This window comes from Misgurnus anguillicaudatus, chromosome 17, assembly GCF_027580225.2.
Source record: "Misgurnus anguillicaudatus chromosome 17, ASM2758022v2, whole genome shotgun sequence".
Taxonomy (NCBI): Eukaryota; Metazoa; Chordata; class Actinopteri; order Cypriniformes; family Cobitidae; genus Misgurnus; species Misgurnus anguillicaudatus.
Window position 1 is genome coordinate 35,526,890 of NC_073353.2, and position 18,207 is coordinate 35,545,096.

The 18,207-nt window shown below is 37.2% G+C and overlaps 1 protein-coding gene across 4 annotated transcripts in view; it reads right to left on the reverse strand.

Moving 5' to 3' along the window:
- pde1a (phosphodiesterase 1A, calmodulin-dependent) overlaps nucleotides 1-18,207 on the reverse strand; it is a 180,361-nt gene that overhangs the window by 103,044 nt on the left and 59,110 nt on the right. For 2 of the 4 annotated variants that reach the window (XM_073854682.1, XM_055214572.2), the window contains exon 3: nucleotides 5,957-5,983. In XM_073854682.1, the coding sequence (XP_073710783.1) occupies nucleotides 5,957-5,983 (27 nt within the window). Of the gene's footprint in view, nucleotides 1-5,956; nucleotides 5,984-14,057; nucleotides 14,936-18,207 lie in introns of those variants that run through there. The other 2 variants (XM_073854683.1, XM_055214574.2) reach the window with 2 other exon arrangements.

Sequence of the window (18,207 nt, forward strand, 5' to 3'; positions counted from 1 at the left end):
ATACACACTCATCACCTTTCTGAACAGCTGTTGCTCTAATGTTAAAGGTCGGCCCATTGTTAATGTCCCTGACGTATCTCTGCTGTGTTTTATCTAATACACTGGTCTGAAAAGAAAATGTGTGTTTCTATTCTGTATTTGTGGATGAATCAATCCCTGATTTTGGCACCAAATAAACTGATTTGGTTTTTGGTTGTTCAAGACGATTTTATAAAAACTATAAGCCCACATACAGTAAGCGTTGTAAATATCTGTTAGGACAGTTTAATGGGGGCCTCAAGTGGATATAAATCTGTATACAAAGACTTCCAAGCATCATTTTCTATAGTGATAAACTTCATTAATTAAATTATCTGTTACAGCTTGTGGAAAAACAGTGTGCAAAGTCGATCATAGTTACTCTACTGATTTACACTAGTTTTCCGTTCTAGTTTTAAAACTATTGACTAAAATGTTTCTCTTATGATCTCAAAAAACTTTAATCTGAATTTTACAAAACTAGCTCAAATAGTCCCCAAGATTAATTTTAGGTAAAGGGTGACTACTTCAAAATATTTGTGTATATCTCATAGTTACATTTATGGCATTTCATGGTTTTGAAAAGTTTACTATTACACTTGACTAAAAAATTGACAAACCCAGCTGTTACTGTAGATCAAGTCAGTGGTTCCTAAACTTTTCGGTGTGTGCCCCTCCAAACCATGTTGGGTGCATCCCTTTGCAGACCCCCCAAAAAGAAAATTCATAACATAAAATAGTTTCAAACAAGACTTTAAATTAAACGAAAACATTAAATTATACAATGCAGTGTTGTTGGTTAGTAGCCGTAATTTTAATAACTGCACATAACTTACACCTTAACCACACCTTAGTTTACTTCAAATTCAATGACCTTTCAAGGACTTTCCAGGTCCAATACCCTCAAATTCAAGGACTAAATGGAACACATTTCAAGTGAGAGCAAGGTTACATTGTGTTATCTTTAAAGATACATTGTTACAGTTCCCTTTCGAGGGAACTCACGCTGCATCACTGCGGTGACACTTTGGGGACGCATGCAGGGGTAAGTGCGTCTGAATGTGTATATCAATTTCAACCAATGGTGAGGCTTCACGACAAAGACAGGGTGACATGGGAGCCAGGAAGTATATCTCTATCTGAAATATTGCCAAAGACGGCATTACAGAGACCCAGGAAGTATGGCAGGGAGACGCAGCGTCTCATTCCCTTCTCAGGGAACAACAGTTACATACGTAACCCGAGACGTTTTCATGCGTCAAACACAACTATGCAAAAAAGCATTTTGGTATGAATCAACATTTGCATACAGAAGATATAAGCATTTAAAGCGAACAGTTTAGCACGTGTGCTTAAAAAGTCTAGCATTTTTATGATATTATCCTACACCGCACAGGGAATAATATGGATTTTTCTTGCATAAAATAGATTCAAGCACTTTCAATGACCTGTATCTATGTATGTATATTTTCAAAAACTTCCTAGGGCCTTGAATATTTTCCCCCAGATTCACAAACTTTCAAGGATTTCAAGGACCCGTGGGAACCCTGAAATTAAAATTGCCCCCCGGCACCATCTAACGCCTCCCAATTTAAGAACCACTGGATAAGTTAACCCAAAAAATCTTTATATTTGACCCAACAATGGGTTAAAAAAACATTTTGTGTTGAAACTATTTTTGATTTGAAATACATTTTATTGACTCAATTCTGCGATTAAAATAACCCAGCATTGTAAAATGTGAAAAAAGTAGAAAAATAAATAAAGTGTTTCAAAACTTTTAAACAGTAGTGCTTAACAGGATGAGAGAAATAGGAGAAAATTGAACTGCTTTAAGGACTCTTTTTTATGTTTTAACAAAATTTGATTGTGAGGTGAAATGTGACAGTCCTTGCCAGATTTGCGCAATTACAGAAGCCAATATTTTTCATAAATTACACAAACCCATCACACCTTTCGGACCAATTTTGACACATGAATCACCAATCGACTTGTTTCCTGAGCTGAATACTGATGGAGAAATGGCGTTCTCTTCACAGATGTTTTAAAACGCGCGCGCACACACACACACACACACACACACACACACACACACACACACACAGAGGTTCACCTAAATGACAGTTTAGGGCTGTGCTTTGAAGAAAGGCCATTGTTGAATAGCACCTCTCAGCATGCGTTATATAAATGTGGATCTGTTACTGAGGGCAGCGGGCGAGTGTTTAGCATCAGAAGCTGTAATATGGGGGGGCGTGAGGGCCACTTCACCTCAGGTACACTGCTCTGATTGGACTGCACAGCATAAGAGCTTGACATAGGCTTCCATATACTGTAGAGAGCCAGTGAAGGTATCAGGGCCCTTTAAAGTCAGTAGTGTTTTGTGTGTTTGCATGAGAGAGAAAAATGCAAATACTGTACACTTGTGCTATTTATTCACAACAGCCGTGTAAGTACCTTGAATGCTTTGGCACTCTTTAGTAATTTATTAGCCCTATTACTCTCAGTATGAATTCTTTTTTGGATTTCACAGACAGGGTCACAATTTGCATTTACTGTATAATATACCATTCACTGCATGACAGCAAAATAATAGCTTTAAAATCTGAGTATTAAATTTTGCACAGTAAGCAGTAAAAAAAAAGATTTTTAAACATTAACAACAATTTTAAACATTAACTATATTACCCAAAATGTGTGTGCACTAACTAACTATTATACTCTATAAAACTATGTATGTTTTGTTGAAATCTGACAAAAAATTACAAAGCTACACCTGTTTGAAGTTGATTCGAGTTAAAAAGATTTACCTTAAAATCACTGGTAAAACTAATAGATTTGGGACACACAAAGCCAAAGACAATATCTATAGCAAAAATATATGTTTAACTTTTTTCTTTCTTTTATTGTTTGATTGACACACACACACACACACACACACACACACACACACACACACACACACACACACACACACACACATATATGAAGAGTTTGGTTCCAAAACGCGATAACCGCCATTTTTCAAAAAAATTAGTTACTGCCAAAATCAGTATTATATCAGGTCAGTATTTAAATGTAAATTCTTAATTTTACCCAAAATACAATATCCGGCGTCATATGTTCTGTCATCTTTTCTCCCTTTTTTCCCAAAACGCGATAAACGCCACTCCTCCTTTTCTACAGAATGCAATAAATCCGCTCCACAAATTACAGTGCACCATTCCACGCATTGTAAACAATGGCTGCGCGTTGAGTACACGAAATCTTAGTTTTCCTCATCTACTTTGTACTTCATGATCAACAAACAAACAAAAACAAAATAATACTTTGATGGCATTGATAAACATGTGGTGGTTTTCTGTAACGGGAAAGAAACGTAAGACATCAACATCTAATAATTTACGCGAGAGGCACTCGGGAGATGGCTGCTTGTTCTCCCAGCAGCATCAAGATTCTGTCATGCTAACACACTGACCCCAGAGGATCTTATGAAAAACTTTACATTATTTTACTCAAAGTCAACAAAAATGGAGCACCAAAACATTTTACAGCTGATCGCTGAGAAAAATGTTAAGGGAAGACGTCAAGTATAACCGCAGCAATGACAGTGTTCTTAATATGACAGTAAGTGTTTTGATTAATGCTATTAATGTTTATTTTTTTAATCAGTGTATACAACTAGACAACTAAATGAATATAACATGGCAAAGATGAATGCACATTAATATATTGATTTAATAAATTTATGGCATTTTGGAAAAAAAAACTTGTCATGGATTTATTGCATTTTGTGGAAAAAATAATTCGTTTTTATAATAAATCTTTGAAAATCAAGTTATTTATTTAAATTGTTTATGTTTTTATAACCTAAATATGCTATGTGAAAGTTTGGACAGAAAATAGTGGTTTTCATCTCGTCACTTTCTTGGTATAGAAAACATGTTTTTACCAAACTTTGTCAAAATGGATTTATTGCGTTTTGGAACCAAACTCTTCATATATACATACTGTATATTCTGTGTATATGTGTATTTATCAGACTGGAGCATATGTTTGCATGCTTCGGATCTGTCAGTAAGCATGAGGAAGCTCTTATTAACTCTTAAAACATCAATCAGGTCCCGATTTTTATCTCTTTTAGTAACTCTTTAACATCAAGCAAGTCCTGCACTTTATTTTCTAATTCCTGCATGTTTTAAAACCAAAACCAAAATGTCAGATGCGCATGTGGATGGACATGCATATTTGTATTAAATTAAGCATTAAGGACACCTCTCAGAAAACATACAAATAAAGAAAATGTTTGATGTTTTATGACTATTTAAAGAATTGTGATCGCAAGACTAGGGCATAATGTACTTATTTTTATAAAAACCTCTATTTCGACCAAAATCAATATTTATACTTTCTTTCACCTGCAGTTCAAAATTCGACAGTGTACATCAGTGGGGGCCGGTGACTTCTTTTTTTCAAGGGCGCACGATGCAAAGTTCGTCACAACATGTATGTAGCCCGTCACGTGTGTGGTTCGTAATTTCAAAATATATGTTCTGTGCGTCGAGTAATCCTGTGTCCATCATGTGTCTTGTCAAAATAAGAGCCTGCTGCAGACGCGTCTAAAGGGTTTATGATAAAAGAGACGCTCACGTTTGCTCACATAATCTCATGTGTAATCAGGTTTACAGTTAAGGGAGTGTCTGGCGTGTATTTTGTGAACATAAGCGTCTCTTTTATCATAAACGGTTTTGATGCGTGTGCAGCACGCACTTATTTAGAAAACACGTGATGTACATGGTTCACATTAAGCAACAAACACATATTTTGAAACACATGACACTCCAAACACTTATTTTGAATTTGCGTCCCTCGGAAGAGCCGCCACTGGTGTGCATTCTGACTCACTTTGCCAGCCACAAGTCAAAGTTTCCTAAAAACATTCTTAAATTTTTATAAAATCCAAAAATATTTTTTTACTACCTTTTTTCGAAATAGAAAGGTTCTTCGGATGCACTGTAAAAATATGCAGCATTTTTGTCAACAAAAAAATTAAGTTAAACTATTTTAACTTGATTTTATAAGTTATGTCAACTTTTTTAAGCCAAAACTTAAAATAGTTGAATTGACTAAGTAAAAACCAAACAGTTTGTTAAAGGTTCTTTATGAAACCAAACAGGAAAAGATGGTTCTTCTATGGCATTGTATAATACCTTTTTTATGTGCAATGAAGACAATACCAATTGCAGTTCAGTATGCACTCATAGAGAGTTAATGGGATATGTTCATCTTAAATGTCACAGAAAACGTAACCTTGACCTTATGTCAATTATCCTCATTATGAGTCCATATGTTTAGTGGTTTGGGCTAATTGCACAAGTTCAATATTAAGGGTGAGGGGTTTAGAAGAAACCTTAACCTGAACGCCTGAGGAATATCAGTGCTGTTATAGTCTCTTCAGCACTCAATTCAAGAGCTGCCCCACTTTTGTAATCCATACAACATAACAAGAAACTATCAGACAGTGAATGCAGGTCATTGTGTGGGATGCCTGATGTGAAAATGATCAATTCTCCTCAATTAAAGATGTAAGACCAGTGCCAAATGGTCAGACGCTCCAACTGCAGGGACGGTCTCAGAGGAGCTTTGTTCTCATTGGCGTAAAGTTATATAGATAGTTATACAATATACAGATACAGAACTCCTTCTCCATCCCATTTAATGAAGTTTTTAGGCGCAATCTTTGCAATAGCACACCAGATCATTAACCACTACGCAACCCCCACACGATAGAGGTGGCAACGTAACCATTAGTGACCCAGCTGGAGTGATAAAATTGTGGTTAGAGTCATTGCGCCCGCATTACTTGTCATGCATGAAATGCTCACTGATGCATTGGTCCAATGAAGTGCAGTGACACAAATAGAGACCAACTTGGACTTACCTCTGAGACGTGCTTTTGTACTTCTGCCTGTAAAACATAAAATGGAAGTATATTAGCTTGCAACACTAATAAGCACATTCAACTGAAAAAAATACCCAAATGCCCAAAGGTTGCTCTATAGCTGGAGACTAAATGTTCTCACTTATCTTTTATTTAGAGGAATACAGCACCTAAGTAAAAACTCTTGTATTATGTGCTTCATTCAATTTCTAAGCACGCATGAACTTTCTTTTAAGTAACACAAAAGGCAAAATAATAGTGACTCACAGTCTCAGGGCCACACACATTTACTGCATCTTTTTTCAATACAAGTGAATGGAGACAGATGCTATCAGTCATTCTGTCTAACATCTCCTCCTTTGTGCTCCACATGTGAACGATCTTAAAAACAATGTGAGGCCGAGCAAATGATGACATGATTTGGGGGTGAACTTTTGGTATAAGCTCAAATGATTCAGCTAAAGTCTCTTTATAGAAATAAAAAATACTCCGTTGAGAGAGATGTTGACAGTGTGGAATAATTTAGTCTGAAGAAACTAACATGGAACATTTGAGTTTAAATTATAGTTTTGACTTTGTACAAGCAAAATTTGAGACAATGTTAAAATGTCTTCAATTCTATTGAAGACATTTTAACTTTAGATGAATGAGATACTGAGGTCTTTGAGGAGAAAATTCTGACAAGCAAAGGTTTCCATTTGTCACCCTGTAGCACAAAAACAGTCATAAGTAGCATGGGTATATTTTTAGAAATAGCCAACAATACATTGTATGGGTCAAAATTATCCCAAAAAATATTTTTATGGCAAAAAATATTAGGATATTATGTAAAGATCATGTTCCATGAAGATATTTTGCAAGTTTATTTCCGCAAATTAAATTTTTTTTATTAATCATTATTAATATGTGTTGATAAGGACTTTATTTGGACAACTTTAAGGGCCCTATTTTAACGATCTGAAACGCAAGTGCGAAGCGCAAAGCATAAGTGACTTTGTGGGCGGATCTTGGGCGCTGTTGCTATTTTCCCGGCGGGAGAAACAAGTCTTGCGCCAGACGCAAATCAATAAGGGGTTGGTCTGAAGTAGGTTCATTATTCATATGTGTGGTTTGGGCGTAACGTCAAATAAACCAATCAGAACGCTATCCAACATTCCCTTTAAACGCAAGGGCGCAAGTTCCATGGCGGGTTGCTATTATTATGGCGGATTTACCAGGCGCACACCAGGAGCGGTTCACAGCCGAGGAGACCGACGTTCTTGTAAGAGCAGTCAAAGATAGAGAAGTGTTTTGTATGGGGATAGGAGAAACCCGCCCAAATCAGCGTCGGTTAAGCATGAGAGGAAATAGCCATAATTGTCTCATCAGCTGGCATCCCCATCATTGCGCCAAGCGCTACAATGATGTCAGGAGACGGGGGAATCCCAAGCTTGCCAGCATAAATCGGGCACGCCGTGTAACGGGAGGTGGATCTGCCTCTACACCGGACCTGACGCCAGCAGAGGACATCGCTACGTCCACCCTCACCGCTGAAAGGGTTTGGGGGCTTTGAAATCGGACCCAAGAAACGCAAGCAAGGTCCAACTCCAAAGTACACTTACAAATCAAGTTCACATACATTAAGGTTTCTTATGAAAACATTTTAATTATTGTTTACATAAAATAAACGTAATACAGCCACACAACAAACTTATGAAAATATTTTAATCGTTATTTGAATTATCATTTTTTTAACGCAGCCACACAATAAATAAAAACTATCTCCACAATGCTCACCACTATGATTTCCCTTATCTCATGTGTTAATATTTTTTACTGAAACAATTTATGATTTGCAAAAATAACTGTTGCATCTGTGTAGATTAGATAAGCAAAGTGTGTGCGCGTTGTGCACGCTATACATTATGGTCAAGCATGCGCCCTTAAAATAGCATAATGAACCACGTGCCACTGACTTTAGATTAGTTTTTTTTGGTCAGTGGCACAATTGTTTTTTGAAACTGCAAAATAGCATCAGGGATGGTTTGCGCCGGAACACGCCTCCTTTTTGGGCGGTTCAGCGCAAGTTCATTCCCTAGTTTGCCGACGTGTGTCTGTGGAGGGAAAAACCCAGCTGTGCGCCTGAGCAAAATACGAATGATACATGCGTCACTGACAAAGTCAACTGCACTGGGTGCAAGATAGGGCCCTAAATGTTATTTTCTCAATATTTAGATTTTGTTTCACCTTCAGATATTCGAATAGTTGTACTTCAGCCAAATGTGGCCCTATCCTAACAACCATACATCAATGGAAAGCTTATTTATTCATATATTATATATATCTCAGTTGACCCTTATGACTAGGGCTGCACAATTCGTGCTTAAATGTGAATCACGATTTTTCTCCACGGGAATTGAGATCCCGATACTCTCAAACGATTCTCAAATTTTCAACAACAACAAAAAAACATTTATCGCACTCAAGTAACAAAAATGCTACACTGGACTTTTAGTTATAATAGTCTCTTTTCCTTATTTTAGAAGATGAGTAACTTAAAATTTGTTAGCTGTTAAACATAAACGATAGAATGTTGACACTAATAAATAAAAGTAATTGTACAAAAATGCACAGGTGCTATTTCTTTTAATCAAACTGGTCGACCTTAAAACTTTAAAAACACACAACCTTTAAAGAACTAAACGATGATACAGAGGCCATTTCTCAATCTGAAGGCTGCAGCCTTCCAGAGGTCGCATTTCTAAGCTGCATACGTCATCAAGACAGTCTTATTTCAGAATATTAACAATTATAAAGTTGATTATTATTCTTAGTTAATCGTAAATTGTTGTAATACGTTTATGACTTGCGAATGTAATGCTCAGTTAAGTTAAACCAGGCTGGATGACGTATGCAGCCTACATATGCGACCTACGAAGGCTGCAGCCTTCCATTTTAAAAACGGCCAGAGGTAACTTATTTCCTTGCCTTTTTTCGGAACCAATATTGTTGCATCGTCACTCTCTCCGTCGCCACCAGGATCTTCCGCAATAGCGCACGTTTTTTCTCTCATTTGTTTGAAAATTGCTGCTTCAAATCCATCAAGTAAATCGATGTGTTTAGGTTTGCCGCTTTGTTCCACGTCACGCGAGTGACAGCCAAACGCTGCAAATGAGGGGAAGAGAGGAGAGAAACGATCGGGTCTGGTCTGATTGGTGAAAGAATAGGGTTTGGTTTTACGCTGCGTGAGTGTAAGCAAGTTTAACTGACATAACATCTGGATTGTTGTAATGTAAATATGTGAACGCAGTATCTTGATACAGGGAAATACTGTACATGCAAGAAAATTGCCGTCATTTGATGTATGAATCGAGATCGTGAATGTTTTTTTGATTAATCGTGCAGCCCTAATTATCATTTTTGTGTTCCAAGGTTCCAGGTTTTGTCTCCTCATTTCATAAAAGCTATTAACTCTTTCCCCATCATTGACGAGTTAACTCGTCAATTAAGAGAAAACGCTTCCCTGCCAATGACGAGTATTTCCAGCAATCTGTAATACCCCTATTATCCACCAGGTGGCATATTAACTTGTTAACTTGTTAACTCATTGACGAGTTAACTTTTCAATTAAGAGAAAACGCTTCCCTGCAAAATGTATTTTCGGCAATCCGTAATACCCCTATTATACACCAGACATTTCCGCAACTTATAAAACCCAAAAGTATCGCCCTAGGGCAAACAGCTGTATGTCCGTGTAAGTTTTGAGGATCGCTCTGAATCTGATCTCTATAAAAAGTCCTTCACAAATATGTAATTATCTCAGCTTTTTTATCAAAACTTGGTGTTTTTGAAGAAACCTATATATATTTGAGAAGTGATAAAAAGAGAACTAATGAAGGTAGGATGAAATTTTTTTATTTTTTATTATTTTATTTTAAGAACATTTTCTGTAAGACATTAAACCTTTGTGAAAATCAAGAAAAATGATCCTAATTATCCTGGCAACCTTTTTTAAAAACACTGGCGGGGAAAGAGTTAAAAAGAGATCTCATTTGCGTTTCCATACCAGTGGGGGCCGGTTTTTTTGAGGGCGTACGATGCGAAGATCATCAAAACATGTCTTAAGCCCGTCGTGTGTGGCTCATCATGTCAAAATGTGCATCATGCGTCTTGTCAAAATACCTGCCTGCTGCAGACGCTTCAAAGGGATTTATGATAAAAGAGACGCTCACGTTTGTGTAATCAGAGTTTAGTGTTAAGTGAGTGTCTTGCAAGTATTTTGTGAACGTGAGGGTCTCTTTTATCACAAACCCTTTCAACGTGTGTGCAGCAAGCACGTATTTTGGCATGATGCACATGGTTTACATGATGCACCAAATGCATATTTTGACAAGACGAGCCACACACAACACTCCGAACACATACTTTAAATTTGTGTCTCTCGGAAGAGAAGCCACTGGCCACCACTGTTCCATACCCCTGTAGTTTCTGTTTTTTATTACTGTTAGGACTGATAAGAACAGCAGGATCTCTTTCCAGTATGAACAATGCCAACATCTTAAAAAACTGAAAATCTCACTTTCTCGCTGCAGTGAATGAAGCTTCTGTTATCAGACTCGGATGTGTTTTGCAAATGTTGGTTTGAAATCTAAAGCTCTCTTGAAACTGACAAACCGGGACATTGCAGCAAAAATGCACAAATCATTCCCCAATACATTTTATTCATTCATTTTGCCTGTCATCATGTTTATTCCAACAGCAGACACATTTTTATCATTTTAACATTATGGCTCAGCCCAAACAGACTCCCTGCATTCTGACACCGTCCACCTTACATGCATGACAGCGTTCATTCAGAATGAATGGATGAGTGAGATTGGTTTGTTGGGATAGACTGAGTTCATCAAAGAGGCTTTGTGAAAAATGCTGGACCGCTTGCAGGATAAGCCATTTGGTGATGTCGACTTCCAGAAAATTGCTTTGGTTGTAGGTCATTCCACTTGACCAGGCTGCCCTTTACTTTAGCCCCAATGCTTTTAACATCACACTGAGTGGGATTTACGTTTTAACATCAATTTATGAACAACAACAGATGGCTTTATTTACAGTACTGAATTAATACTAAACAAAATAAATACTTAACACAGAGAGTGTTCATTAAAAATAAAACACTGGCTGTCATGATAGCTACTTTTTATAAGTCAATTAAAGGCAGGGTGCATGATTTTTGCAAAACACTTTGGAAGTCGGGAGTCGGACCGAGTAACAAAACACACTTGTAGCCAATCAGCAGTAAGGGGTGTGTCTACTAACCGACCTTGTTGCCTGGGTTGCGTATGTGTGGGGCGGGTCTATCAAAAGAAGGTCCAGATTCTATTGTGTGTTTGTTTAGGTGATTTCAAATGTCAACATTGGCTTTCAGAGATCATGCACCCCGCCTTTAATTCAAACAGTAATAATAGTCATTGTTCTGTGTAAATCACGTCTGCACTCAGTTAATTGGTTTAGATCTGTGAGTATGCGACATTACGAGCAGTCACGTTTATAATAGCTAGTGTAAAATATCTCGGATCTAAACACTGGGTGTTATGGTTGTTTCAGATTACTTTTTGCTCTTTTCTTCGCCCCTGTTTTTGAACAAAGTCGAAATGACGACTTGTTTACATTAATTTTCTTATTTACGTCTAGGGCTGACGCGATTATGAAATTTGGATGACGGTTAGTTGGCTAATAAATTGTGGTGGTTATGACGATTAATTGTCTGTTTTAGGATTTTGACGATTATGGCGATTAATTGCCTGTTTTAGGATTTTGACGATTATGACGATTAATTGCCTGTTTTAGGACTTTGATGATTATGGCGATTAATTGCCTGTTTTAGGACTTTGTCGATTATGGCGATTAATTGCCTGTTTTAGGACTTTGGCGATTGTGCCGATTAATTGCCTGTTTTAGGACTTTGGCTATTATGCCGATTAATTGCCTGTTTTAGAACTTTGACGATTATGGTGATTAATTGCCTGTTTTAGGATTTTGGCGATTAATTGCCTGTTTTAGGACTTTGATGATTATTGCGATTAATTGCCTGTTTTAGGACTTCGACGATTATGGCGATTAATTGCCTGGTTTAGGACTTTGACGATTATGGCGATTAATTGCCTGTTTTAGGATTTTGTCGATTATGGCGATTAATTGCCTGTTTTAGGATTTTGTCGATTGTGGCAATTAATTGCCTGTTGTAGGACTTTGGCGATTAATTGCCTGTTATAGGACTTTGACAATTGTGGCGATTAATTGCCTGTTTTAAGACTTTGACGATTATGACGATTAATTGACTGTTTTGGGACTTTGACGATTAATTGCCTGTTTTGGGACTTTGACGATTATGACGATTAATTGCCTGTTTTAGGACTTTGACGATTATGGCAATTAATTGCCTATTTTAAAACTTTGACGATTATGGCGATTAATTGCCTGTTTTAGGATTTTGACAATTGTGGCGATTAATTGCCTGTTTTAGGATTTTGCCGATTATGGCAATTAATTGCCTGTTTTAGGATTTTTCCGATTATGGCAATTAATTGCCTGTTTTAGGATTTTGACGATTATGGCGAATAATTGCCTGTTTTAGGACTTTGACGATTATGATAATTAATTGCCTTTTTTAGGACTTTGACGATTACGACGATTAATTGCCTGTTTTATTGCTTTGACATTTAATTCTCATTCTTTTTTTGTTAGTTCATTAAATCATTTTCACATTTTTTAAATTAAATATTTTGCAAGGTATACCTGGCAGTAAATATTAATACACAACACATATTTAAAAGTAATTATTTAATGAATATATCTTTCAAAAACTGAAAATTCTTTATAAGAAATAAACACAATAAAGTAATATAAAATGCAATCAAAATAAACTGACTATACCTGAACAGGCCTTAAATAGTAGCCAATCCTACTAAGGTGATATTAGTACTGGACCACATGTCTGGCTGCAAAAAATCAATTCCTTACAGAATAGCATCCTTCACTTCCCTAAATTTGAAATTGCTGTTTTTTTTACCTGGCAGTTTATACTGCTTTTCAAAGTTTTGCAGCATTTCTTTAAAAGCTGTTTTTTCCACCGTATTGAATGGTTTTGCAATCTATCACGTTACACTGTCAGTTAAGGAGCGCCATCTGATACTATCTCGTTTATACAGGCGCTGCAGCTCCCCCTTGTGCTTTTTAAAGAGATGTGCAATCATTGCGGTGATCTGAAATCAAGAAGCATCTGAAGTCAAACAATGGCGATGTGATGATTATTTAATCATTGTGACAGCCCTATTCATGTCGCAGTTGCAGGTTGTAGCTTTGAAGCCAATTTCAGTCCAATTTATTCTTTCTAATTGTGTGCATTCATCGTAAAAAAGTTTTATTTATCTAAACAAACACAAGTGGCAATATAATATGGCAATTCATCAAGGTCATGGTTATTAATCGTGCGATAAGTTAATAAAGTAATTATCGCGACATGTCTAATGGTTGGTGCGCCACCAGCATCCTTACGGCGACCAGAGTTTGATTCCCATCCCTGTGGTCCTTTGCCGATCTCCACCCAATGCTTTCCTGTAAACTCTCCACTATTTTGTCCAAATAAAATGACAAAAAGCTTTAAAGTATAATTAGAGTTTGCTGTTGCACTGTTTTATGTATTGAACAAATTTTACAATAAAGATAAAATGAATACATAAGTTGATGTAATAAAGCATAAATAAAACAGATGACTGTTAGATTGTTGCACGCCAAGTTTCACTAGACTAGAAATAAACATCAAAATTACACAATCCAAACACAGCTGAACCAAAACCCTACAAGATTTGTTTTCATTTTAATTCATTAAGCAGACTTGTCATCTGAAGCAAGTGTGTTCGACTGATTACTGTTAACAGTCTCATTAGCATTACATTCACACACCGCCTGCCCCGTGAGTCAAGAATCACCCACTCAGAGCCGATCACAGCATCGTATCACACAGAGATCACAACCGTACAGCTCCCACATCACCAAAACAAACCCCAAATGTTTGATTGTTCCCCTTGTGCAAAAGCTGATGAAAACAAGAAACCAAATCACTTACATTCCTTTAAACCTCATCCACATCTTTTCCGTCTGATCGCACTTGGAGTACTTCAAGGAGTTCTCCAATCCATCCGTGTCGTTGGCAAGAGAATCCATGGTGTGTGTATACGCTCGTGTTTGTGTTTGTTACTAAGACGCAGAAGAATATGCAGGTACGCAGTTCTAAACATGCAAGCTCCGGGTCTTCAGAGCATCTCTCGCAAGATGAGCCGTGTGCGTCTCCCAAAGGGTCCTGTTTGTGCCTCCAGGGCGCATGAGTCTGTTGAAGTGAGTGTCAGCGCGCGGTGAGAGAACGCTGTCACATACACTCACACACGTCACACAAATGTTTTTCTCTCTCTCTCTCTCTCTCTCTCGCTCTCCCTCTCTCTTCCCTGAGCGGAAAAGCAGCGCTTCGCCTGATGAGTATCTATCTATCACCCTCTCTGAATCTGAACATTTGCCAGTTTCTCTCCCGGTTTGCGTGTTCTCTCTCTTGTTTCTTTTTTCTCTCTCATCCAATAAATCTACGATGCAGGCAGTGCCGTTTCCTCATGAGCATCACGAAAATCTTTAATCTCATGCAGTAGGTTGGTATTCATACCTCTGTGAATGCACGCATACGCACGCACATACCTTCATTACCTCCACTTGAAAGAAATTGGCACCTGTGTGCGTCTCGAGTATCACCGCTCGGATGAAATCCGCTGCAGCGAGTGCAGATCGGAGGTTCTCGCGGATGCCCCCCTCCTCTTCCTCATAGATCGCAGCTGTGTAAATGCCAGGAGAGAGAATTATCTTTTCACATGTTCGACGGCATCATTATCCTGACCACCATCAGACAAAATTCACCTGCAATGTCCTAGCTCGTGTGCGTGATTCAAAGAGGCGTGCCTGGGTGATGATATCATGAAGCTTGCTGTTTAAGTTGATTTTACCGCGGTGTGCATCGCTGTACGTGCATTGGGTGGCTGAGCAAAAAAAGCCCCCAAATGCATTTCCTCGTGCCCGCCAGCCTTAATTCAAATCGCAGTAATCCGCTCATTCCAAAGCAGCTGCGAGGAGCTAAAATTTTCATGAATGTTTGCAAGTACAATCGGTTTGATTGGGCAGGCACACGCTTTAAAAGCACATGAACGGTTTGCAAAGAGAACAAATCACGCATCTTAACCAAACCTATTTCTTAATGGGGCAGCAATTCTGTATCAGATTCCCAAATCTCATTTCTACAAATAAAAGGAAATGATTTTTGTGAATGGGTTCTGCTGCATTCAGGGGTGACTGGATTTCATTCATTAGGGAGAAGGGCTGATCATCTCCGGCCTATTGAGCATTTATATGACATGAATAGATGGTTTCAGTAGTAACAACATAAACAAACAGCTTTTGTGGAACAAACGTAACTTCCGGTAAACTTCCGCAAAGAATAAATAAAAACAGGGTCCTTTAAGAGGAGTTTATTTCTGGTAACAAGCAATTGTAGTATATTACCTTTGTTCAAATCATAGCTAAAGCATATCAAACATTTCAGGACATAACTATAGAGGACCATAAAACTGTGCATGACTTTAGTATATGGTATGTTTTTATACCATCATAGTAACTCAAGTCTGATGTTATTTCTGGACTGTGTTAACTTTAAGCCCACGTTTTGACTTTTTGATGAGGTCAGCAATCACAATTGCTGCAAATGCCAATAAATGCACACACATACACATTATACTAGGGATGCTCATATTGACCGGTTAACCGATAACCGAAGGTAACAATTTATGACTGATTTATTTGTTAACACACAGTGCGTGTTGACTCGCTGATAGCCTTTGCTTTAGACCCTGAAACATCCTTTTTTGCACAAACGGAAAGAAGTTTAAAACTTTTTGAAATGTGTCCTGCTTTAGAAATAGCAGCGGTAGATAAAAAGAGACAATCCGCCGGATATTTGGATAATTAATATTAAAATCATATCAGTTAACGGTTAATGTTTGGTTAACAAGCTGCGGTCGTTGGTGGGGAAAATGAATTGAAATGTACATCCCTACATTATACACTCTTAAAAATAAAAAGTGATGCCTAGAAGAACCATTTTTGCTTCCTCAAAGAACCATTCAGCCAAGGGTTCTTAAATCTTTCCGAAGAGAAAACGCTTCCCTGCCATTGACTAATTTTTCCGGCAATCCATATTTCCGCTATTATCCACCAGGTGGTGCTCCTACTCAACTTATAAAACCCAGAAGTATTCCCTTGGGGCAAACAGTTGAAACTCTGTGTATGTTTTGAGAATCGCTCTGAATCTGATCTCTATTCAGTCCTTCCAGAAAAACGCGGAGGTTTTTTGTGATTGTTGCGGGCCAAAATCCTCGATTTTGCGGCACGTTTTCTTAAAAAATGTGATGGAATATGCGGGATATTTATGCAATTTATGCGATGGAATTGCGGGAATTTGCGAAAATTGCAGAATTTGCGAAAATTGCGGAACTTGCAAAAACTGCAATGATGTTCACGTCACATAATCACGTCACTTCATAACGTTCCCATGGCAATAGAGGACACGGCTGCGCTTTTGGGAAGTAAATGCAACATTTTTCAACTTTCTGCTAATATATAAGTGACTTTTTGCTACAAAAATGTGGAGATTATGAAATCATGTAAGCCCCGCATATTTTGTGCGCGAAAATATGTAATTAATGCAGCGAAAATGCGTCGTATTTGGAAAAAATGCAGCCCCGCATAAATATGCGGACTTTGGCTGATTATGCAATATATCGCGCGATGGCACAATCACGTTTTTCTGGAGGGACTGTCTATTAAAAGTCCTTTATAAAAAATGAATTATCTCAGCTTTTTGCAAAAAATTGTGTCTTTTTAAGAAGCCAGAAACTTTTTCTGGAAGGCACAAAACTTTTGTGAAAATCATAAAAAATACAGGCGCTGGCTGGCTGGCAACTTTTTTTAAATGCTGGCAGGAAAAGAGTTAAAATCAATATTTTATGCATACAAAAAAAAATTGAAAATTTGCTCACCAGCATATTTTGTGATTTTAATAAAAGTTTAACAAAATGCCTTCCAGGAAAATTTTCTTCAACACTGAAAAAAATTATTCATTCAATTGACTAAATTTTTTTAAGGTAAGTGGTCGATCAATTTATTTAAGCTTCATTTGAAAAAAAAAATAGAAAAACAAAACAAAAAAGTTTTGTTTAAATGTAGCTTAAATAAATTGATTGCAACCACTTACCTTAAAAAAAATTAGCAAATTGAATGAATAATTTTATTCAGTGTAAAAATATATAAACATACGAATATATCAAATGAAAGAACAGACCCTCTGCTTTCAAACAAACAATAAACAAACAACCAAATAAAACGAGGAAAAAACTTTCATCCTATCTATATTTTTTCTCTGCTTATAAACTCTTTAAGGGTATTTTTTTCTAAAAATATTTTTTATTCAAAAGCTGAAATAATTGCATTTTTCTGAAGGAATTTTGTTAGAGTTCAGATTCAGAATGATTAACAAAACATACACAGAGTTTAAAATTAGTAAATAACATTTGGGTTTCATAAATTGGGGAAGTTCACAGTATTGCAGATTAACATAAAAATTCATCAGGAACACATTTTTTTATGCAAATGTTTTCTGTTAATTGACGAGATAACTCGTCAATGGCGGTGAAAGAGTTAATGTTCAGTTAACAAGCTGTGGCCGTCGGTGGGGAAAATGAACTAAAATGAACATTCCTACATTATACATTCTTAAATATAAAAAGCGATGCCTGGAAGAACCATTTTTTCTTTAGCTTTAATACAAAGTAAAATCATTCACTTGCTTCCCTGTTGACTCGATGAGGTACGAGTAAATGTCCGGGTAAGACACCTCTGGCCAATAGGGAGCGTTGTTACACAAATTTGACACTGTGAGAATGAAAGGGACATGTTTTAATAGTGACCAAATTAAAATGTGTTAATGTATCTTTCGCGCTCTATGGTGGACAGATAATTACTCAACATGTTTAATCTGAGTGATTTCATAAGGTATTTACGCCTGCCGGCTGTGCTTTGTTCCGCTATTTTGAATGGAAGTCAATGGAAGGTCTGGTTTATTTTCCCCCAAAAGTGGGCGTGAACCTGTTCAGAGACATTCTATGACGTTGGGCCGGTTGTGCGTA